General features: G+C 45.9%; 1 protein-coding gene across 1 annotated transcript in view; it reads right to left on the bottom strand.

Annotated features, from left to right (window-relative positions):
- Nucleotides 1–2016: 2016 nt before the first annotated feature.
- LOC138521852 (sialidase-1-like) overlaps nt 2017–24171 on the bottom strand; it is a 95502-nt gene continuing 73347 nt past the window's right edge. The window contains exons 2-6 of the mRNA XM_069634997.1: nt 13618–13816; nt 12134–12399; nt 6267–6449; nt 5376–5595; nt 2017–2579 (exon numbers count right to left, since the gene is read on the bottom strand). Coding sequence (XP_069491098.1) covers nt 2362–2579; nt 5376–5595; nt 6267–6449; nt 12134–12399; nt 13618–13816 — 1086 coding nt within the window. The 3' untranslated portion in view covers nt 2017–2361. The remainder of the gene's footprint in view (nt 2580–5375; nt 5596–6266; nt 6450–12133; nt 12400–13617; nt 13817–24171) is intronic.

Below are 24171 nucleotides of genomic sequence, written 5' to 3'. Positions count from 1 at the left end.
CTTTGACATACCATCAAAGCGTTCAAAGCTTTTCCATAGCAGCAGTGTAATCGGGCTCCCCATCAGCGGCTGAAGTTGTTGCTGGCGGACTTTCAGGGCTGTAGTACTTTTGAATGGTGTTCAAATCATCAATCCTTGGGTTATTCGTAGAGTAGTAACTGTAGCGCTTCATGATTCCGGGTATTGCGCAAGCAGGTTTTCCCAGGGCTTCAGGAGCAGCGTGTACCTCCCCCCGAAACACACATATATATATATATATATATACATACATACACACACACACACACTTCACGCCACACCCCTAAAGCTGGCCCTGCACAGTCATCTCCAGAGCGACTGACACACTTCCAGGCCTTTGGCGGGGTGGGGGGACCATCCGGGTCAGAATGGTCAAGCCACATACCCATAAACTAAAAGAGGTGAGTCTTTCTGGTGACGGTGAAGCACACTAGGGCACTTCAAGAATGTTTGCACTACCGGGGGGACCAAAGGGGGACCCCCTCAGGACTACAGGCTTTGTGGGGGGCTCACAGGTAGAACCTATGATGTCACATCTGGGGTAACAACTGCTGGGGCCCAAGTTCTGTTTAACCACCACTACCTCACTTCCGGAATAGGCCTTCCACTAGGAGGGGACCTCCGAGTTAACGGGGCATTCCCCCGTCAAGCTTAATTGCTGATGAAAGGTATTATCTTATACTACTGTTGGACTCATTTTAAACTCATGTTCCTGTACCCCATTTAATAGATCTCAACTTTTTTTCTCATTGGTTTAAAAATGTATCTTGGGGAAACGTTTTATACTGTCTCATCACACCCTAGGCGATTATTTCTTTTAATTAATCTACTTTAAGTGGACTAACCAGGTGTATACCTATACATTGCCTTCATGACCGCTGAATTATTAAGGCATTACACACTTGTTGGCTCAGGAACACTAGCAAGTAAACATCCACTTACTACACTGACCAGCTGTTGGATCCTTTTATTTAATTGAACAAACTTGCTGCAAGTGCCCATTTCTTTTTCGCTGACACAAATAAACACATGCCTGATTGGTCTAGTGCCAAGCTTTGCATTACGTACCTATGTACATTAATGCAATGGCATCTATTAGGAGATCACAATTCCAGGCCAGGTTATTTATTGCAGACAGATCAGACAGACTCATCTACTCTATAGGTTCCCAAGGCAATGTACGGCGTGAAGGATACCATCTAAACAGGATTCCTTTCTTCCAGAGTGCACTTTGAACCTCTTGCTAGAGACATACCTGTTCATATTCTTGGACAACAGACTTTGGGATGAAAAGCGATATGCCACATTTATATGCCGTTCCATTGGACAGTGTCAAAAGTTGATGGCGAAATATAAATCAATCTCAAAGATTAGGAAATACACCTCCAGAAACCTCACGTTTCCTTTACTAAGGGCGCTCGCATCTACAGGTAGAACACTTGATCATTTATAGACAAGGAGTAGGTCTCCTTTTTCTCAGCATAGTGGTCTAGGAACCATCGCAATGAACCTCAGACTAGTGCAGCTACTTGGCACGGAAACCTCTGCGACGTGAAGGCTGGCAAAAGCTGTGGCTCTCCGTAGGTGCCTTCCCAGGAGCCTGGGTGATTAGGGGTCTCTCCTTCCCTCATATCCCTGCAGCAGCGGGGGGCTTTCACTAGGTCCCATAATTAGATTGGCAATCCCTGGGGCCAGTGGCTTCATGCCTACTTCATCTATGGGTGCTGGGCATACAAAGATTAGATAGACCTGGCACTCATCTCAATAGCCTTACATTTACGGGAGGTAAAAGGACGAATGTCGTTTCTGGACACTGAGATTCAAACGTGTGCATGCTGGGTGTACATAGGTTTCTGCATGCATCACGCTAATCATCCTTTCACCTTGTCAACTGTCCAATCCGATTACAAACGGATAGCTGCTCTCGACTAAAAATCCAAACCAAATTCGATTTGGTCGGCATCAAGCAGCCCTCAACTCACAAAAACAATATATAGGTTTTGTCCATTTTGTTAATTTATTAAAAAATGTGTATCATTGATTGTGTGTGGTTTTTTAATCTTATTTGTGTGACAAAGAGGCAATGAGGAGTCCAGTCTCTGGAGTGTACAGTGCATTGGCTGGGAATCCTGAGAGGCTGCTTCCCTCCGCTCACCGCCTTGGAAGGTCACCAGCAGCCCACATATTTTGACTGGGGCCATGCACGTAGACTCTCTGCTATTGACCAACGCCATAGACAGTGTTGCTTTATTGCTCTTTATTGATGGCAACAGCCCATCCTCTTCAGGGAACTCACACCCTGGTAGCTGATGTCCAAGAGGCCGCTGAAGCTCCTTTGGAAGGTCAAAGCAGCCCATATATGTTGACCTTCGCCAAGGATATGGATTCGGTAATGTCGACACGGCCCTTCTCATAGATAATGTAGATATACTGCTCGTCGTCAATGGCACGGTCCAGTGAAGTCATCGAGGAGTAGCCACTGGCACTAGCCCATATCTGGGCAGTCTGCTTCACCCATGAGGTGCCATTGCAGAAGCTCCAGCGTAACGTCAGATTCACGCCTGAGGAGGAAAAGACATTGAGTGATCAGAACAGCACATTCTTCCACCTGCACTTCCAACACTAATTCCACCCCACAGTCATGCATCAGTGTACCCAGAGTTTTGGAAGTGCTGATTCCCTCTTTTTGAAAAGTCTCCAATCCTAAAGAAGTAGTATCAATGTTCTAGAGAAATGTGTTAGTTAATTCTGGGCTTTAAAATGGCTCCTAGTCTCAATAGTTAAGTGCTGGTCCATGCCCTTTAAAGTGCCACTAATCATACAGTAAATGCTTGCATTGTCCCTGTATAGAGTGACAGCCCTAAAAGTAAACACTAGTAGCATCCTTTTAAAAGGCCAACCAGTTCTAGAAGTGCAGGAACGTAACTTTTAAACACTCTTGTATCCGGAGAAGAGTTAGAAATGCCACTTTTAAAAGGTTAAGAATTCTACAGACATGCTTGTGCTAACAATTTACAAAAAAAAGACCCAGTTCTTCAGAAATGTGTTGGTAATGGCCTTTAAAAGCCTTAAAGTTCCTCAATATTGGAACATTTCAGTATGAGTGTTAACCTGCAGGTTGGGCCCTCAAGAAACTCCTGCTGGCTTTTTCTTCCCCACAGAAGATCGGATGACACAGCAACATCAGTTCCACCTGAGCTCAAGCTATGTATAAACGCACCACTCCGGTGGACATCTGCCGCAGGCACGGCTATCCATCCACGCACTTAAGAATGCAGCTACGACTACAACAAATTTGGTCTAACTGGTCACATAACTGCTTCGCACTGAAACACCAGTCTTATTGCACCAACTCTGCTATTAGAATACAGCGTCAACCTACGACAAATTTCAGGCTAGCTGGGTACATAGCGAGTCTCCTGCACTAGCGCGCTGTCGTGACCTCCCCCTCAGCACCCATCCACATGCCTGGCCTCTTGAGTTGCTTATTGGAGCCTAGCCGGCCCTCCCTAGGTCCCAATCTTGGCCAAATGCACACACGCATCTTTTCTTAGAACTTTCCCATACCTGCACTTCAGTCCCAGAGGGCTTTCCAACCACAAAGCGCCCTGAGCCCATACGAAATGGGAAAAGGCACTATATAAAGACGACAACAATGATGACTACAATCCAGGTTGGTTGTGGCTTTTGGGGTGTAGGTCCTTCCGCACCATTTAATATGGCTATGGATAGGGGGATACACAGGAACCTCCAGGGCCAATGAACGGGCATTCAGACAATTGGTCTTGAGTCTCAGAGGTCCAGCTAGGAGAAGGACCTCTTCAGCACTCAACTTGCGTTGCCTGGATCAGCCGCGGTGGTGTGAAAAGGGCAGAACTTCTCTTTCTACTTCAGCTACATTTGCCACTTCCCCCATTTTTCTCTATTTCCTTTAGTTCAAGGCAGTTGGTGGTGAGTGAATTTATCTGTGAAAAGTCCACTCAAATTCAGTAACTCACTGGATATTGGGGAAAACTGAGACAATAGGCCTCAAAGCCTTGGCGATATCCCGGTAGTAACTGCGCCGGGATACCGTCAATGCAAATAGCGTTACCGCAACTCGGTCCAGCACTATTAGCGCTGGATCCCGAGTTGCGGTACGGCTGTAAGTGCCCATTTTTTACGAGTTTAGAGATTCAGGCTGCAATCAGGAATTCATGCATTTTAGCAATGGGAGTTCAGAGGGGTGAAGGAAAAATTAGACTTCTGAACTTTCACTTCCCTGGCGATTTGTTGGGTCCTTCTTCTCCTGACAGAAGGGGGCGCACCCGAGCCTGAAGGACGATTAGGTTCAGAAATGGGAACATAATTGGCATTTATAGTCACTGTTTGGCATGAGCAGCGAGAACAACAGAGTTGCAAACATTTTCTGATTTAAATACATTTTTTTAAAAGACCGACTGCAACTTATTTTTCTTCTTATACAGTTGAGAATTTTCAAGGAACCTACCAAATGAAAAAACAACACCTGGAAACTCAATTTATCGATTTGGAATCTCATCGGAAAAATGAAAGTTAGTGACACATTGGCTGGAAAGACCCTGAAACATGGGGTTGGGATGAGTTTTAAACCATTAGGTAGAGCTCCTTTCACTGAACAAGTCTGATGGAGAAGTGCCTATTGACAAGTGTCCCTCAGCGTGGGGTGCCGACATGAAAATGCTCAGATAGTTGAACCTTGACGACAATTCACCCACATACCTCTACTCGACAAAGACAGGCCCAGAAAGGTAAAAAAAAAAATAAATAAAAATAAAAACATTAGATTTAGATTTCCGCAGTGCTGCTGCATGGGTAGGGAGATCTCTTCTCCTGTATCCAATGAAGCAATAAAACCTGAGGCGGGGGGGGGGGCATTACAGGTAGGGTAATGCCTCCATCTAGTCCATTCTCCCTTTCCCTGGCAGCCATTATGAAATATAGAAAATGGCCATCATGGATCAGGACGAAGGGACTATGTGTAGTCCATGCTCCCTTTCCATGACGGCCAGACAGAGAAAGGAAAGAAACAGCGAGGTACATGCGCCGCGTCCCTCGCAGAGGTAAGTCTTAACCAGACAGGTAATACGTAGCGAGGGCCAACCAACCAATCAGGTTGTCCCTCGCTGGGTGCTAATATTTGATGGGATTTCCATCTTTGTTGAAAGGGGCTTTTCTATGTTTTTAACCAAATGATTGATAGTGTCCCTGGTGTAGCCAGATAGTTAAAAAGTAGCTTCTAAAATGCCCTCATGCTCCAGGGTGTCCTACCACTTCGCCTGATGGCTGAAGGTGCCCTCCCCTGCCACATCCCCGATAGTGAAGGCTGGCCTCCTTACGGCTGTTAGCGTGGGCTGGGTTGGTGAAGAAGACTATGTCATTTTTGTACAGGGCACCAGCTGCCACAGCAGGGTCCACCAGTGTCTCGTCAAAGGTGACGTGCTCCAGCAGGAGGCTCTCGCAGCCATCAAAGCTTTGCACCACAATTCGGCAGTGGCAGTGATAGAAGTTCTGGTTTCGGGCGTTGATCACCACAGACCCATCTGGCAACTCGTAGGGCTGTGGGAAAAGGAAAGAGATGAAAGATAAGAAGGGACCTGAAATAGCACACTGCATGAAACAGGAATAACCAATCAGCTTCCTCAGGTTCTTACGTAATGGCCCACACATGCCTTGAATTGTAAATGGAGAGAACGGGTGCGTGAGTGGTAAAGGTACGAGCGTCGACTGGATGGAGGCCTTTAGTGACTTATGTGTGGGAGCCAGTGAGTGCAGAAAGAGTAAACACGGAGAATGGGGGAGCTGTGAGAGTCCGTGTTTATGAATGACAGCACTTTTGAATGAGAGATCGAATGAGTACATGAGTCAGTAGTTGGATAGTGGAACGATGGGTGGGTTGCTAAGTGCAGGACTGAATATGTGGGAAAAGATTAACGAAACTGGACAAGCAAGCGGGTGGGTCAGTAGGTAAGTGAGCAAAGTGTGCAGTTTTTCATAGTGCCACAAGCCGGCACATTAATTCTACACGGTATGGACTACTTGCGCAGCCTTCAATTGATTTCATCCATCCATCCATCCATCCATCCATCCATCCATCCATCCATCCATCCATCCGCGGAAGAGACTGCCCAGTGTACATGTTCATGCAATTGCAGACCTTTTCCATATCACAGAGTTTGAGGGGGTACTTTATGGTGGAGTCCTACGACCAGGGAAACCCCATCACTAACCTGGCACTCATCGGGGTTAAAGTCTTGAGCCTTCTTGGGTTGGTTGTATGGGATGCTCTTCAAACTGCCCCCGTAGCGCCAGTTTGCACCATGGTCATCACTCAGCAAGCAGAAGACGCCGTCCCCACTGATGGTCCCGTGGCCGCACACGATCAACCGCCCTTTACTGGGTGCTACCTTCTTCTGTGGAGGGGCAACAATCGGGTTTCCAATTACACAAAATCCTGCGTTAGTCAGATTATCAAATTCATGTACTATTGGGACTCGGTACCAAAATCAGTAGGCTAGTTTGGGTTATTTTTTTCTGTTCTTGGTTGTAAATACTCCATCAGATATGTGGTCATGAAATCCTGCAGTTTCAGTAAAGTGCTTAATATAAATATGATCAATGTCCCTTATAAATCATGCCGTTATGTGGCACTCCAGACACGTTTGCGTTTGGCCATTTCCCAGCCAGCAGGCTCCACCCAGACATTGTTGGTAAAACCAGTAAGGCCAACGTGGCGCCAACTAGGGCCGGTGGTAACCACAAAGCTTTCAATATCAAGGGTGTCAACCACAAAATCACTTAACAATCCGGGTCAACCAGTGCCAGTCACTAAACCTCATGTACACTTCCTGTTTAGCATTCTTACTGGACGTCTACAGTTTTAAACCTCCCCCGGCCCCTCAAACAAGGAAAGAAAAAGAGGATCCGGTTAACGTTTATGTCCTCAAAGGGAAGGTGGTGGGTGTGGGGAGTAAGCCAACAGCAGATGAGGACCACGGGGGGGGGGGGATCTATCTTGTCCAGCCAAAAGGCATAAAACGTGATAATACAGGACTTGAGCATTTTGGAAACCCCAAGAACTTTCAGCAGTCAACATCTGAAAGCCAAATTACTTAGGATTCAGAAGCAAAATATTGAAGCCCATTTGTGCGCTGAACACCAACAGATTTTGTTAGTCTGAATTTTCATAAACATATTCAATTTAATAAATATGAACACGTATTAAGAATCTCGAACAAACCATCCTGACTGCCAAATCCCTGTTACTTTGGTCGGCCTTTGATCCTGCAACTGACTTATCCGAATAGGTTGTTGAGTGTCTGTCGAACAATAAACTCAAATATTCATATTTCAGACACTAGAGGTAGTGTCAATATCTGCATGGGTTTGGGGGTGGAGCAAGCCAAGCCCAAGATGGTAGCGTTTTCTTTGTGCTTTTGGCACAGCGTCGGTCTTTGGCCTCCTCGTCCACCTCAAAGCGGCTGAATAATAGGGGGTGGGGGGCAGAGTGGGAACCACTCCCCCACATTTGTGCTGTGCAGGGACATGTGTGCATTGGATAGTGTGCAGTGCTCAGGAGCAGCTTTGAATTGAGGAGACCTTCGGGGGAAGAGGGGGATAAGAGCGCCTCTTGTCAATCCAGTTGGAGTAGTTGGACATACACCAGTCTGGCATCAGCGGCGAGTGGTATAGGTGGTCTTGTCCTGAGTAGAATGGCTTGCTGGAAGGGGTGGGGGGTTAGAAGAGGCAGAGAAACCCAACAGACAATGGGAGGGGTGAATCTGCATGGAGCACGTGACATCTACTAGGTCAGCCGATCCATAAAGGATTGGACAGAGTGGACTTTTTTCCAACTGGAATAACCTAGAACCATATGTTTAGAGGCGTCCTGGCAAAGATGGAGGATACAAATAAGTGAGAGCATGATTACTCTCCGACTCGGAAAAGGGATCATTGGCGACAGAATGCAGCCCTCCGGATCACTTGGAACAGGATAGCAAGATCTTGGTGGTATGCTAAGGGTTCCCACAGAAAGTCAGGAACGTGTGGATTGCGGCTAGTGTGCATGGTTTGAGACCTTCTGCACTCAACTGGCTGGCACAGCGCATAGAGCATCAACACTCAAAAATAAAACGACGTCCCTGGAAATGAATAGGAGCGATACCTCCAATGCCAAGGCACTTTCCAATTGAAGCGTGCAACTGCATGTGTGCAAAAGCGGGAAAATAAAGGAGTAGCTGCCGGCGGATAATGCAGGAGCTGGAGACTTGAGGATTCTGGAAATTCCATCCAAAGTTAAAGAGGATCACTCAATTCACTACGTGTAGAAAAAAATCGAGCCTGTTGAGTTGGGACTGGAGACTCATTTGGCATGAGTGGACTGCGTCGCGAGAGCTCAGAGCTTGGGGTTAGCCGATAAAGTGACAAAGAGGATCATTTGCGGTAGCAGACTTTATTCGTTTCCAGATTAGAGCGATGACACACAAGAGGGGGTACCGCTTTGGACAGTACTTTCTCCACTTGTAAATTGAGGATTGTATCTTAAGAGCTTTCGCCGACTAAACTGTTAGTCACTCAAAACCTTCACATTTATGCAAGTGGGGGTGGCACAGACCTTCATGGATGGCACTTCTGGAGAGGGCTGAATGAGTCTAGTATGTCCAGTGGTTGGAATGGGTGGGCCCAGTTGGGAGTGGTGCTCCTCTACTTACTTAAATCAAGTTTCACTGTTCCTATACCTTTATTTAAAAAATAAACCGTTCAGGAACGGTCTAGTTTTAAAATAAAAGTGTAGGAAGCAGTTCAAACTTGCACTCTTAAACAGCAGGCACGTGTTTGGGGGGCAGGGGGTTTGTATTGTACTTGGAAGGGGACGTGGTGATGGGGTTTATGGTAAGCGGGGGCTGGCCAGTAGGGAACATAGTTCCACTACTTATTTTTGTACACTTCAACAAGGCCCTTGGCCTTGGGCTAAGGGCCCAAGGCCAAGGGCGGCTCCGACAGAGGCGGTTCCAAGATGTGTCTGCAGGTGTCCGCAGGGGAAGCCAATGAAGCCAGCAACTAACAGACACCACCAAAACCGTGAGTGTGGTATGGGTAGGGTAGTAGAGCAATCACTCCACTCCAGAAAGCCCATGCCACTCTATCTTACCTCCAAATAACAGACTGCCATAATGTTAGCATGTCCACTCCTAGACGGAATTGTGAAAGTTAGCATGTCCACTCCTAGACGGAATTGTGAAAGTTAGCATGAACACTCCTAGATAGAACTGTGAAAGTTAGCATGTCCACCACTAGACGGAATTGTGAAAGTTAGCATGTCCACTCTTAGATGGAATTGTGAAAGTTAGCATGTCCACTCTTAGATGGAATTGTGAAAGTTAGCATGTCCACTCCTAGACGGAATTGTGAAAGTTAGCATGTCCACTCCTAGACAGAACTGTGAAAGTTAGCATGTCCACCCCTAGAGGGAATTGTGAAAGTTAGCATGTCCACTCTTAGATGGAATTGTGAAAGTTAGCATGTCCACTCTTAGATGGAATTGTGAAAGTTAGCATGTCCACTCTTAGATGGAATTGTGAAAGTTAGCATGTCCACTTCTAGACAGAATTGTGAAAGTTAGCATGCCCACACTTAAATGGAATTGTGAAAGTTAGCATGTCCACACTTAAATGGAATTGTGAAAGTTAGCATGTCCACTCCTAGATAGAACTGTGAAAGTTAGCATGTGAAAGTTGCATTTAGAAAGTGTGCCCTACAGCCGCTCCGTGAATTTTAGAAATGTGCCCAATAACCTCTCTGGTAAATTGAATTTAGAAGTGTGCCCAATAGCCACTCTGTGAAAATTGCATTTAGAAGTGTGCCCAATAGACACTCTGGAAAGCTGCATTTAGAAGTGTGCCCAATAACCTCGCTGTGAATTTAGTATTGTTCCCAATAAACACTGTGAAATTTAGAGGTGTACCCATTAGCCTCTATGAGAGTTACATCTAGAAGTGTGCCCAATAACCTCTCTGGTAAATTGAATTTAGAAATGTTCCTAATAGCCTCACTGGAAAACTGAATTTAGAAGTATTCCCAATAGCCTCGCTGGAAAATGCATTTTAATAGTGCGCCCAGATGCCTCTCGGTGGAACATTGAATTTAGATATGGGCCCAATATCCTCTGTGAAAGCTGCATTTAGAAGTGTGCCCATTAGCCACGCTGTGAAAGCTGCATTTAGAAGTGCTACCAATAGCATCTGTGAAAGTTGATTATAGAAGTGTATCCAATAGACACTCTGGAAAGTTGCATTTAGAAGTTTGCCCAATAGCCTCTCTGGAAAATTGAATTTAGAAATGTTCCCAATAGCCTCTGTATGGAAAATTGTACTTAGAAGTTCGCCCGATAGCCTCTCTGTGGTAAATAGAACTTAGAAGTTCGCCCAGTACCCTTTCTGGCAAAGTTGCTTTTAGAAGTTTGCACACTGAAAGAGCATATAACCATTCTTACCACACCCCACGCTTACTCGCTCCTTTACATCACCACTCAACTAGAACACAGAGATACTATGACACCATTCGGTATAACTGTTCTCATACGAACATCTGCCGCTTACTCCACATCATTCTATGTAAACACTGCTGGTCTCACACCCCCAGCCAGGCGTTTTCCTCAGGCCTAACGCAGCCACATCTGTTCCGGATAAATCCTGCCAGAACGAACACATTCTCCTGATCTCTCAACCACCACACCTACCAATAAGAATCAGCTATTACACGTATTACCGCACGAGCTGCACACATATCCGGTGCACACACGCACCTTTTGACTCTCCCTACTCTCTCCACTGATCTGAACTTCGGTTCCCAAGGGCGTTCAACCTACCAGCGCCTTCAGACCATACCAATGGTATATAAGGCGCTATATAAGTGCAAAATAAGAATAACAATAACTTCAACCACTGAGTAGGCAATCATCTTTTGTAGCCTTTGCAGTGGTCGAAGTGAGCAGGAACGGTCGGTTCCACTACTTACTGGTAACAGTCCCACTACTTTTTGCAACCATTTTCACTATTCTGGAACTGTTCTTTATGAAGTTAAAGCACACTGCTCCACTTAACTAGCTAATGGCAGTTACAGCTACGCTGAAAGCTGTTTCAACTCAATTGGCTGTCAGTTAGCATGGCGGCAACCCTTGAAAAATATGTTGCACAGTGCTCCCTTCCTGCCTACTATGTCCCCCGGCGGGGTCACAGTTCCACTACTTTTTTGGTATACTTCCAACACTGAGCCTTTGCCTTGTGTTAGCTGGATTTGGAGTTTCTTTTGCAGATAATACCGCAAGGCCAACTCTCACGGAGGTGAGCTGATGGGTCGAACGGGAAGTGGATATACTTCACCAGATCCATTGCATGGGGTCCCCTAGGAGGGGTGAAGATAGGGTCGCCAGACATCACGGTTTTCCCGGGACAGTCACAGGAAATCGCCCTCCGTCCTGGGAGATTTTTTATTTTATAAACCCTGCCCTGGGATTGGAAGGGAGGGTGGCTATGCTCCCGTTTTTTTTCCACAACCCAATTTCGAAATCGGGCCCGGCGCGTCTCTTCCTGATTGTGAAAGCTCCCACCCCGTCCCCCTATTTCCTACCCTTTCCCTGCTGCTCTCCTCCAATGAGGGGAGTGTGCCTGTGAGCGCGCGCGCACACACACACCGATCCCACCCACCACAGGCCAGTGACATAGAAGTAAGACTACAGTGTTGTGTTTACTTTCGCTCTAGGTCTATGGCCTCTCCTTTTTTTTCCCCCCCTCTGGTCTCCTTAGGTGAAGATTATATTACTGGTGCACACCACAGGTACTGGATGTCTTTCTTCATCTCCCATCCCCCAAATGATCCCCGTTTCCAGATCATTGCAAGGGAGCAAGAGCTTAAGAAGTGCTAACTGCTCATGAAGGATAGAAACATTCGCCCTAAGCATTCCCAGTAATCGAGGGCTTGTCTGTATTATGTGTGGTATTCTGTTGCTGGATAATGTTTGTGCGGTTTGAACTTTACTTCCACTGTGAGAGGTCACCTGCCCTGCATGGAGCGGAGCCTCCAGTGCGCCAGCACTCACCTGGATTCCATAGCCTGGCCCGGGGCTGAACATCTTGGTGCAGTTGAGCTCTCGGGAGAGGTTGCGGGGCGGGCTCCAGGTGGCTCCGTCATCCACACTACCAATGATCATGGTGCTGGCCACGCTGCAGTGGATGTAGTGGGCGCAGAGCGTGTACACCACAAACATGTAACCGGTCTCATCGTCGACCACCACAGCGCCGAGGCTCAGCCCGTCCAGGGGTGTGCCGTCATCCTGGATGAAGGTGGTGGGTTCCCAAGTGGCCCCTGTGCGTGGAGATGAAGAATGGTTATGAGCGAGAACAGGGTTTAATAAGGGGAAGGCGTAAGTGGGGTGGTGGGGAGAAGCTTTCGGACAAAGGGGAAAAAAAAAAGACAGAATGACAGATAACAAATGAGTGGACAGGAATTCTGAGCAAAAAAGGCACGAACGAAAGGTGGATTAGGGAAGGATGAAGCGAAAGGGACAGTAGGAGACTACAATTAAAGGGTTTGCAGCAGACATTTGTACAGGGTGAATCACCTTGGGGACAAGCCAAGAGGTGCGGGGGAGAAGCAAAAGAGACAAAGAGAGGGCGCGCCGTTGACGAACAGAGTACAACCAAGAACATTGGTTTCTGCCAAAGCTATTAATTCATTATTTTGAAAAATACTAACAGATACAGCACAACCCTGTTTCCAACGTGTTGGGGCACTTTCCATATGTATCGGCGCTGTGCATAGAACAGCCTGATGTGCGAGAATCAGTCGACACCATATATGACAGAGCAGGTGGTTTTACGGGAAGTGGGTGGGGCATTAATGTATTTAGGACAGCACTGTATGATTCATAGTAAAGTTATTTAAAATACATTTACATTACACTATTACATTTTTGACGCACAGGGAGATAAAAATTACCAGAAACATGTCATTGGTTTTGGTCAAGCGACCACATCCCCATCATTATGGTTATTACTGGTGCAGAAACAGGAGAGCTAGGCAAGGGAAAAAACAGGAGATGGAGAGCAGACCCAGATAAAGAACGGCGCAAAAGGGGAGAGCGCTCGCAGGAGGTAGAGCAAGGGATCTGGGGAGAAAGGATAAGTAGGAGTGATAAGTGTAGGGGTGAGAGGAAAGAACAGAAGGAAATGGAGAAAGGTGTCAAGGGACATCTGGCCAAGCAGGCAACAGTCAAGGAAGCGCTGGCGCCAGGGTCAGTGCCAGTTCTTGAGCTTGCCAAAGATTGCATGACGGCACATGAACATGTAGTCTTGGTGGGGACTCACAAGTGCCCCTGGTGACAAATTTGGAGGAACTGTGCACCAGTGCCTGTGTTCAGTCCGCAAGCTCTTGAGCCCTTTTACCATGGCTAAAGCCACCAACCTTCAGTTCAGGAAAGGGTAGCCATGGACAAAACGTCTCCCGCTACTACTCACAGACCCTCACATCCAACTAACGTGCACCAGCACGGACTGAACGTTCATGCCTCACTCAACTGCTCACCTTTATCCATAGAGCGCCTCATGGCCAGGAACTTGGGGCCTTGGTCGTAGGCGCCATCTTTCCGGGCCTCTGAGAAGGCCAACAGGTGGCCACGTGGGGTGTAGGTAATAAGAGGGATCCGGTAAGTGTCAACATCAGCGATCTTCTTGCCAGAAATCCACAACAGCTGCTCACTAACAATCAGTGGGCTGACCTGGTCCTGTAGAGGGCATTAAGAAAAACCAGTTTCCAAAACTGCTGCATTCATGGGCAGGAAAAGTAAGCCTCTTAAGCATGGTTTATGGTAGCAACAAGCATGAAGATCAGGGTTTGAGTTCACAGTACGAGGGGCAGCAGGAAATGTAGCCAGGTGGCTACATCAACATGTGGTCTAGTAGCTCGTTGAGATGGTGTGGTGGGTATGTTAAAATGCAGTTCATTGTCATGGTCGACTGGGTACACTCTGCCGTAATCTAGAAGCAAATTGGGGAGGTGGACTGTTGGCCATGTCAATAAGTGATCCGGTAGTTCCATGAAGACAGTCCAACGGCTACCCTGAGACGCGATCTAGTTATGTGGAAACTAGATCAAAAGCCTACCTTGAGGTGTAAACTAGTGGCTACAGTGCAATCTGTGGACCCAGACTACAGCGCCGATTCCCCTTCCCCACATAAATAAAATCCAGAGATTCTGGGAAAATCCAGTCAACTCCTGCCCCTGGTAATCCCTAGATTTCAGGTTTTATATTCAAAATTGCAATTTCAATTGCTGCAATCACGACCTTATTAAGTCACGTGACGCTCAGTGGAGGAAGTGATCACATGACAAGTAGCATGTTCTTCAGCAATCTCAAAGCAGGAAGGTGGACTGAAAACCTAAAAGAGCAATACTAGCGCCCTACCCATGTTTAGAGCCTTGAAAAGGTTCTGAATGCCCAGTTGACGTGTATTCTACTTTAATCATTTCTGATTGGTCAAGGGGGACAGCCAAGGACCTGCGCTGCCATCTAAAGGGAAAATCAACCCTGAGTCCCCAATCAAACTTCTGAATAGAATAGGTACGCCACATTGCTTCTAAATCACATAATCAATTCCGTTAATGTAGGCGAGCCTCTGAAGGATTCATTTTCCCCACCACACTTTATAGCTCTAACCCCCCCCCCACCTCCATGTATTGTATAGGAGTCGGCTATTAGGCTGTATAGGGGGCATCATATCGTACATTAATGCGTGCCCATCAACATTCAACACCTCTCTAAACAGAAAACCCTGCTCCACAGCAAGATGCTCATCTGAGCAAGCTATATCATCATTTATATGTATGCGTGTGAGCGCTTTCCAGTGTATTAAAGCAGCTCATGCTTGAAGTCTTTAAGGACCAGCCGGCTAGCAAATGTCTCCGTGATGTGCAAAGAAATAAATGAAGCGCCCCCCCCATTACTAAATTCCTGGTACGTTTCATGCTGCACACATCACCTTACAGTGAAGTGCGGTCTCCCTCTTGTTTTTATTAACGTGGTGGTTACTTGCATGATGTGTCCAGGACGGGCTGGTGGCTGCAGATTTTCTACTGCATTTAAACTTTCTCAAGTGCACTTTTGCTTTTTACCACAGAACACCTCTTAAGTGTGCCATATACTCTCGATTTTGCCTTGTTCTTCGGCCATTTGTATTTTGGACTTCTTCCTGCCCTCTCAGGGCTGGATTTGCCAGACATGGTAGCTCCTTTCCTGGGCAAAGCTGCGGTGTGCGTTTGCGGCCAGATGTGGGGGCTGGGACCCTCTGGTCCTAATCCACATCCTACCCAGGGGGCATCTGTTGCTGGGCAGAGGTGGTAGCCGGAGCCAGCCCCTGCCAGTTTGACTGGTGCAGATCCTTACAGTGTGTGGGCTTCGAGGGTGTGGGGGGACTCCAGCTAGAATTTAGGATAAAAGAAGGACAACTGGAGGCATTCTCCAGATTGTCGGAGGCAAGACCAGTGTGAAGAAGCGCATACCGCTGAAGACTGGATCACTGCAGCCAGCCAGCAGTGTCTTCACCCATCCCAGCGAAGCACTGATCCTTTTTGGATCTCCAGAAGGTCTTCATGAATGCTTCAACCCCTGAACCCTATGGAACAACCAGTCTCAAACCCTGCTTGAAGATCCTGCCCTTGGAACCTTTCAGAAGGGTCTCAGGACCACCCTGTGGACTCACCAGCTCTCGCCTTGGCTACCTAACTGCATCAGATGCTGCCCAGAGTTCAGACTTGGGACGCCGCAGTCCCTAGACTAGTGAAACCACAGGCTTCTCCCTGGCAGAGAGCAGAAGAACTTTGCTTCCTTTGTTCTTTATTACTTTGAGACACTTACCGCTGCCTGTGTATCAAAGCACTAAAACTAAAATAGATCTTGGACAAGTTTATCCGACAGCTTAATGCAACAGTGATACAATGAAAACCACAACAGGGTCAGTGTCCCCTTATGGCCATACCCTTACCCTTACCCTTGTTCCATAGTTCATGTCATTATAACACTAAAGCCATGGACCCGTATTACACCAGGCTAAAGGCAACACCATGGCCATACGATTCTATTATACCACAGTCAATGCAACAGTGGGGTCAGGGAGAGGGAAGGGGGAAGTGCAGCCAAGGCAGCATGGCTCTGGGTAGGTGGAAGGAGGCAGGGGACTGTGGGGTTACAGAAACAGCCCTCAAGTGCACAGTAGGCTGGGAGGCACTGCAGGGGAAGACTGACCATGGAGGAGTATGGTACCCAGTAAGACACTGAGGGTAGTCAAGCAACCAGTTGGCGCAGCAGACAGGTAGGTCAGTAGGTGCGAGAGAAAGCAGAGGAGAAAACCACGGTCTTGAGCTGCTTCCAGAACTTCAGGTGATCCGGCTCAGGTTTCAGAGGGGCACCTGCAGAGGAGAAAGATCTACCCCCCCCCCACTCTCAGCCTAGAGAAGCATCTGACCCTCAGAGAGTTGGAGGTAGGTGAGCTAAGGTCTCGAGAAGGAAGGTATTTTGGAAGAGAGTTGGCTGTAGTGCGAGCTCCGGCCCCATGAAGCCTTGTGGATGATGCAGAGGGTCTTGAACTTGATCCTTGCAGCTGCCGGAAGGTAGTGGAGAGATTTCAGAGCTGGAGATACGGTCCCTGGGCTTGAAGCCGACAGGTCTTGCAGTCCTGTTCTGGATCAGTGGCGGAGGGTAGAGGTAGGCAGATTGAGAAAGAGGCTGTTGCAGTAGTCCAGCCTAGAGAGAACCCGGGCTCTGGAGACAGTGAGCCTCTGGGGAGAAAGTGAGGAAGGCAAGAATACCTCTGTGGAGGCGAAGCTGGTAGTGCGCCTGCTGGGCCTTTTTGGCAAGGTCTGTGATGTAAGGGGAGAAGGAGTGCATGGAGTCTAAGACGACAAGGTTTTTAGCCTCACAAGAAGGCGAAGCAAGAGGGCCCAAGGAGGGCAGATGGAGAGGGAAAGCAGGGGTCCCAATGAGAAGGATCTCAGTTTTACGGTTACTAAGCCAGAGATCTTTGGAGGCTCACCAATCCTGAATCGCAGATAGACCATCAGGAATGAGAGAGGAGAGGAGGCTGCAGGGTGCCTGAAAGAGAGCAGAGTGTCATCCGCATAATACTGAAAGTTAGAGGAAAAGGTAGAAATCAGGTGGGTCAAAGGGACCAAGTAGACCTTGAAGAGCCAGGGGGAGAGGATAGAACCCTGCAGAACACCACATGTGGAGAGAGAAGTAGTGGAGAGAAAGGACCCAAGCTGGACCTGGGAGAGTCGGTCCAGGAGGAAGGATGTCAACCACTCCAAGGTCTGATACGTGATGCCCAGGTTCACAGTAGTTTGATCAGGATGGCGTGATGGACTGTCAAAAGCAGAGGAAAGGTCAAGGAGGAGGAGGAGAAGGACAGAAGGAAGGCTAGAATCCAGATTATAGAGCAGATCTTTACAGGTATTCAAGAGAGCAGTTTCCTCTGAAGCCAGACCGATAGTCATGGAGACAACCAACAGATTCAGCGTGGAGAGTAAGCTGGGAAATGGCCAGGTTTTCCAGTAGTTTGCCCATTAAAGGAGTGACCGAGATCGGGCGATAGTTTGCCGGACAGGTAGGATCGGCAGAAGACTTTTTATGGAGGGAGTGCTTGAGGACAGAGGGGAAAAGCTATAGGCTATAGGACAGCATTAGGCCATAACAACCAAGGGCAGTTCTCAAACTGAAAGTCCTAAATTGACAGAAAGACCTGAAACGTCAGTGTAAGGCAACCTTCTTGTACTTTACAAACTCACCAAAGAGGGAAACTGTGCACATGGTAGCTACTGAAACTCAGATTTTGCACGGTTATACTCTAAATTCCTTCAGGTGCTAAGGATTAAAACCACAGGCTCAACAATATTATTACATGTATGCAATTCAAACACAACCACCAAAATGCAATATGCTAATTAGAGAACAAAACCAGGCCTTGTGCACTTTTAAAACCGAGGTGGTTGGAAATAAACTAAAATGTATGGATACGTCAGGAAAGCAGGCTCCTCCTGGGGTGCGTGTATTAATCCATTCTGCCATATTAGTGTTAGCAAAGAGAAAGAAGGCGATCAGCCAGAACTGCAAGCTACTAGCCAGGCATGAAAAGCCACTCGCTCCAACACAGCGCCATTTATTTCATGACAAGATTGAACAGTCACTTGCGAATAGCAACTGCAAATGATCAGGCATGTATAAAACATAGTAAAATGGGTGAACAGCCACTCACATTTGGGCAGTAGATGGAGAACTTTGTTTTACATGTTAAACCCGGGTCAGCTTTCCAGACTTCGATGTCCTAAAATTGCTAAAACGTAGACTGAGCTTATTGCATCAGGGTACAACTTGCACCAAGTTGGGGTGCAGCACTGTACTGGAGCCTTCATAACAGTTTGATTAACCCTAAAGCTTCCACCCCTGTACGCTATTCATCACACGGCACAGGCACCCCCCTCCACCCCCTTCCGCGTTGATCAATCCAGCAAAGTCTTGAAGCACCCCAGGGCGGTGGTCCTTCCAGAGAAGGAGCAGCAGAATGCCATCTGCAAGCTTGTGCTGTCCCAAGCTTTTCAGATTCTGAACTGGAACCCGAAGATGGTTTATGCGCAGGAAAGTGGGATCCCCTAAACACAGTTTCCACATATGCTCTGTTGCTAAACCATAATGTGCGTGCTTTCCCCTGAGCACACCTTGGGCTCTAGGAGTACATAATCACAGCCAATCAAAGTGGAAGCAGGAATCCTTCTGCTGTGCACACTCCAAATACACACCACCAGCTGCAAGGCACATGACCACTTTCCAGATACTAAAACACCACACAACTTCTGCATTGGAAATATTTTGAAGCGGTTTCTCATGGTAACTCCATTTAAAAACCCAACGACACTGGGGCTAGAGGCAGGTTCTCATACAAGGGTATATTGACAGCTATACCTCTTAATGCTAAACTATAGTGTGGGAGGAAGTATGCCAATACTAAACTTCAGTGTGGGAGAAAGTGTGCCAATGCTAAACTAGAGTGTGGGAGAAAGCAAGCCAATTTTCTTTTTTTTTTTTTTTTTTTTTATTTGTTATAGTTGTCTAACAACTTTTCAAATGTAAAAAAAAATATATATATATATATACACACACATATACACACACACACACACACACACACACACACACACACACACACACACACACACACACACATATATATATATATATATATACAAAGGGTAAAAGATAACACATTCTTACAATTTCCATACTTATCGCATAACCAATAATTCATAACGGACAAATAAATCACATCAATTCATTCTATTTACAATAGTATCACCTGGTTGGTCCAGCTTGACCAGGCCTTGCCTCTTACGGCTAGTCATTTACCGAATAACCTTTATGGAGTAATACATTACTCGTTGAGCGACTCTAGACCAGGGAGCACAATTTGAAAGAACTGCACTATGGGCATCTGAATTCTTGGGCGAGAACTGGAAAACAGTGAGTGCCACCTTTCGTCACTCTCCATTGCTTGGTGTGTTACCGAGATGTTTGTGAAACATCTAGTTCGTACATTACAGAGTGCTTCGCATTCCACTAGCAGATGTTGTAAGGTCTCCCTTTGTTCTGGCACAGTACAATATCTGCAATAGTTGTTCTTTTGACAGCTTTTTCCTTTTGTAAAGGACATCTCTTGTGTACCATAAATTTAATCTGAATCTTAGATACCCCATTCTCACTTTAGGAGATGGACTTTTCAACAGATATTCTGACATCAGGCCATACTTTTTGACACCACATAAAAAGATAGAGATCTTTATATTAGGAACATCTTGACATGTTCTCTGCCCAATCCGCCAAATATATTTTTACTTTCGCTCTAGCTGGATTTGATAGCAGTATCTGAACTGTAATGTCGGCATGGGCTAATTTGTTAAATACATGCTTTCTCCATTTAGTAGCGAAAGGATTTGAGGATTTGAGGGGATGAGCTATCACTTTCAATATGTTACTTTGCCGTTCCAAGAGGCACTAACGGAGGAATGCACACCGTTTCCAAGTTACCTGAGCATACATGGAGGTCAATCCGAATTCATATCGCAAAATTGCGATATGAACAGTATTGGGTAAATTTAGGATCTATTTTCAGTAACTTGATTCCATACGATCCCAATAACACTTTTCTTTTGGCAAAAAAAACCTTCAATGCCATATAGCACAATCGGGAGTACCTTCATTTTGTAAAATAAGACAATATGTTTCATAGAGAACTTCCCGTATTTCCTAATCAACAATCGAGATTGTGAAATAAGCTGTTTTAGTTTGTTCTTCCTTACTACTTCTTAAGATAATCTATTTTTTATATTGCTGATTAGCAACCCCAAGTATTTGTATTGGGATACATTCTGTACATTGTCTTTCTGAATTTTCCAGGAGAACATACTACTCTGTGTAGATTGCTGTTTTTAGCATCTTAGTATTTGGGTCTTTACTTGTACATAGAGGGCCAAATTTGTTAGCATGTTTTGAAGGCCTTGTGGCGTTTGAGACAATAGCACAGGATCATCCGCGTAGAGCAGATGGAGATTTTTTTGAACTCCCAACTTAGGCGGGTCCCCAATGCAGTTGTTAAATTCGAGCCCTAGATCCAAAATAAAGAAGTTGAATAAAAAGGCTGCCAGAGGGCACCCTTGTTTTATACCTCTCGGTTTTAATTAGAGGGGATAGCTTGCCATCAAGGGAAATCCTAACTCTCCCTGACGTATTTGAGTGAAGCAAAATTATCAATGAGAGAAGGGCGTTCGGGAAACCATGCTTCTTCAATTTCATGTATAGCAAATTTCTATCTATTGAATCGAATGCAGCTCGAAAGTCGATAAACCCTAGGTATAGAGGCTGATTCCACTCGGCTTGTTGGGCTTGAATCATATTTACCGAAATAATATTCGGGATAGTGCCCATACCGGACATAAATCCAGCTTGAAAAGGATCGATCAGCCCTTTAGTTTTCACCCAAGCCTGCAATTGTTTGAGAATAATTTTGGAAAATAGTTTCCCAGGAAGGTCTAAAAGGGAGATGGGTCTATAGCTGGAAGGTGACGCTCTATCTCCCTTTTTATACATTGGAAATATAATTGCTTGAGTCCAGGACTCATGTAAGGGACTGCGTGGTATTCACCATGGAAAAAATCTTGAACAGAATCGAGGCCCAAATTGCCGGATATTTTTTTTAGTTGGAAATTAGACAGCCCATCAGACTCGCTGGCTTTAGAATTACTTGCGGATCTAATAAGCTCTAAAATCTCTGACCAATCAAATTCCTTGAGGAAAGTGGGGAGGGACTTCAAATGATCTGATAGTATATCTCCCTTCACAGGTGCATAAAGCATGCTAGAATGTTCAACCCACAGATGTAACGGGGCAGTCGTTGATTGCATGACTAGCTGGGGGGGGGGGTGTGACAGATTGTTTTATCATAGCCCACATTCTAGCGATGTTCTTGCTAGCTAGCGTTTTTAGCAGGTAAGAACCGTCCTTCTGAACCATTATAACTTGGTGAGACTCCAACCAATTTCTGTAACGCGTTCTAAGGGTATTTGTTATTTGTTGACGTAGAGGGAAAGGTTCATTTCTTATTCTCCGAGGTCAGCTCTAAGTTGCGCTTTACAGACCTTTATTGCTGGGTCAAAATGATGTAAATGTACACGCTTGGGATTTGCTTTATACCTTTGTTGTTGAATAGCTTGGATAAAGTCAGTATACACATATTTCGATTTACCAGGCCAAGTATCACGCAACTCAGACATGCCGCTCAGCTTGCTATCTAATTTAACTCAGACTCTGACCACCAGAGACAGTCCCTCCCCACCCCCGTGTTCACCACACAAGTACTTTGCATGAGTTCTATTTTTTTGGGTTCTGAGGCGCTCATCCTCCATTCAGTTGTCAACATGTTATGGTCGCTTGCATTTGTTGTTAGTACAGAGAACTTTATCATTAAAGGCCAAAGTTCTCTGCTCACATATATATAGTCGATAATCTACTTACTATCGCCCTTATGCCATGTCTCAACTGGTGGTATGTCCGGGGATAGAGCCCTATTAAGCATAAACAGCCCTCTCGCTTTAATTAGCGAATCCCAGTACCTTGCACGGTTTTTAGTTTCAGGGGGCTCTAAACATCTCTAATTTAAATCACCCACTAGAATCAATGCATTAACCCTGGTATCAATCCAGACCAAATCTAGTAGGGAATTCAGATCAAGGAAGAATTTGTCTTCAGACATGTCAATCGTGTTCCAGTACATATTTAGAACAGCCACTTCATCATTCTCAAACATTACTTTTATCAAAAGCATCTATTTATTCGGGGCAGCCCAGAATTGCGAGGTTATCCCTCTACCCATTTTTACTGCTGTAACAGTCCAGAGTTTGGACGTCCGCTAGTTGGATTAATTGCAGCATTTGTGTGGATTTCATGATTCTCCCAAAGTGGGGATTCTGAGAGCCACGTCTCTTGTAAGAGTACTATGTCCCATTTATTCAGCTGACTTTGATCATTATTAATCAGATGCTTAAACCCTCGCGTGTTCCAACTCACAAGAGATATTCTCTCTTCTATTCTTTGTTAATTCTGCATACGGTGATTGCAGCGCACACACACAACATTGTTTGGATTACTTTTCATACCAATATTAGCGTAAGCAGAAGGCTGACCCTCAAATCTTACACCCCCATATTTCAAGGGGAGCACAGGTTTTCCCGTTGTTTCTAGACTTGGAGCAAACCCCAATCTGGAAAGTTCTTCTTTATTTTGCCAAATTAGGTTTTGGACAACTCTAGATTTAATCCAAAGCCTTACACTGAGTTTAGGGATCCCTTCATTGAGAAATCAACCAAAGCAAAATCGGAGGACACAATATCCTCCAGTTGCAGAATTTCAGAGAATATAGCCATCACAGCTCTCCTATTCAGATCATATTGTGTAGTCGGAGGAGGCTTACAAGCTAGCACCAAAGAATATGGTGCAGGGGGTTTTCTATTAACATTCCTTCAGCCCCATTAGGCAAACTAATATTGGGGGCTGGTTGGTTTGGTGGCAAGTTCTTTGCCATCACTTTACAACAGCATTTTCTGTGAGGGTGATAATGGAGCTTGTTATATTCTCCTGCGGCCCCTCACAGTCACCATGGCAATTATTGTCTCGTACTTTCAAGGCTTCCTGTACAGGATCTGAGGGAGGCCCTAACCACTGCTTTTCTCCTTCAGTGCAGGCAGGTTTGCTCAACACACCCCCCGCTTTCACAGCTTCTTTCGGGCACAGATTTTTCAACAAGCACTTTATTAGCCATGGAGTGTTTTAACTGTAAAGCGCCCGCCACCTTCTCAACTAAGTCAGGGTTATGGGCAGCAACAACAGTCGGATTGCGAGTCTCTAACATGTATGCATCAACTGAATTCCCAATTTCAGCCCTTTGGGCCATTAGTTGAGCATCACTTTAATCCTTTTTCTGTAAGGGGGGAGGGTCTGGGGCATTCTTGAGGACCCTGTGGCTCCTGGCCAAGCCCAATCACTTTCTCAGCGTTCTCAACATTCAATACTTCCATTAGCTCTTCCAATGGAAGGTATTCCGTTGCCTGTACTGGGACAGACTTAAGGGTAACCATCCTTTTAGACTGTGCCAGTTGATGACATTTTCCTTTAATTGCTTGCAAAGTTATTAAAGTATTTCGTTTGGGCAAGATAATGGTTTTAAAAAAATGTTTCACCGATGCCTTGCCAGTGCTCTTTAGAGCCGGTTGGTTTTTAGGAAGTTTTTTCAGTGTTTCTTTTAATTTCTTCTTATTCTTTGCCTCGGGGAGGTCTAACACCTGAGGTTTCATTTGTGCTTTTTTACTATTCAGTATAATTTTGTTTTGCCCAGCTAATTCAGAATTCCCTTCTAATGCTTCTGTTGGTTCCATAGACATATCATAAATGATCTTTGGAATCCAGGGTGGTAGGGGTAAGGTGACTTCTTTTGGTTTTTCAAAGTTACAATTATTACACAGTTGAGAGGACCCCCTAGTTGTTCC

The sequence above is a fragment of the Ambystoma mexicanum genome, chromosome 13, assembly GCF_040938575.1.
Source record: "Ambystoma mexicanum isolate Mex_15411 chromosome 13, UKY_AmexF1_1, whole genome shotgun sequence".
Taxonomy (NCBI): Eukaryota; Metazoa; Chordata; class Amphibia; order Caudata; family Ambystomatidae; genus Ambystoma; species Ambystoma mexicanum.
Note: the sequence above shows the minus strand (reverse complement) of the source record. Positions and strands in the feature narration are given on the sequence as shown.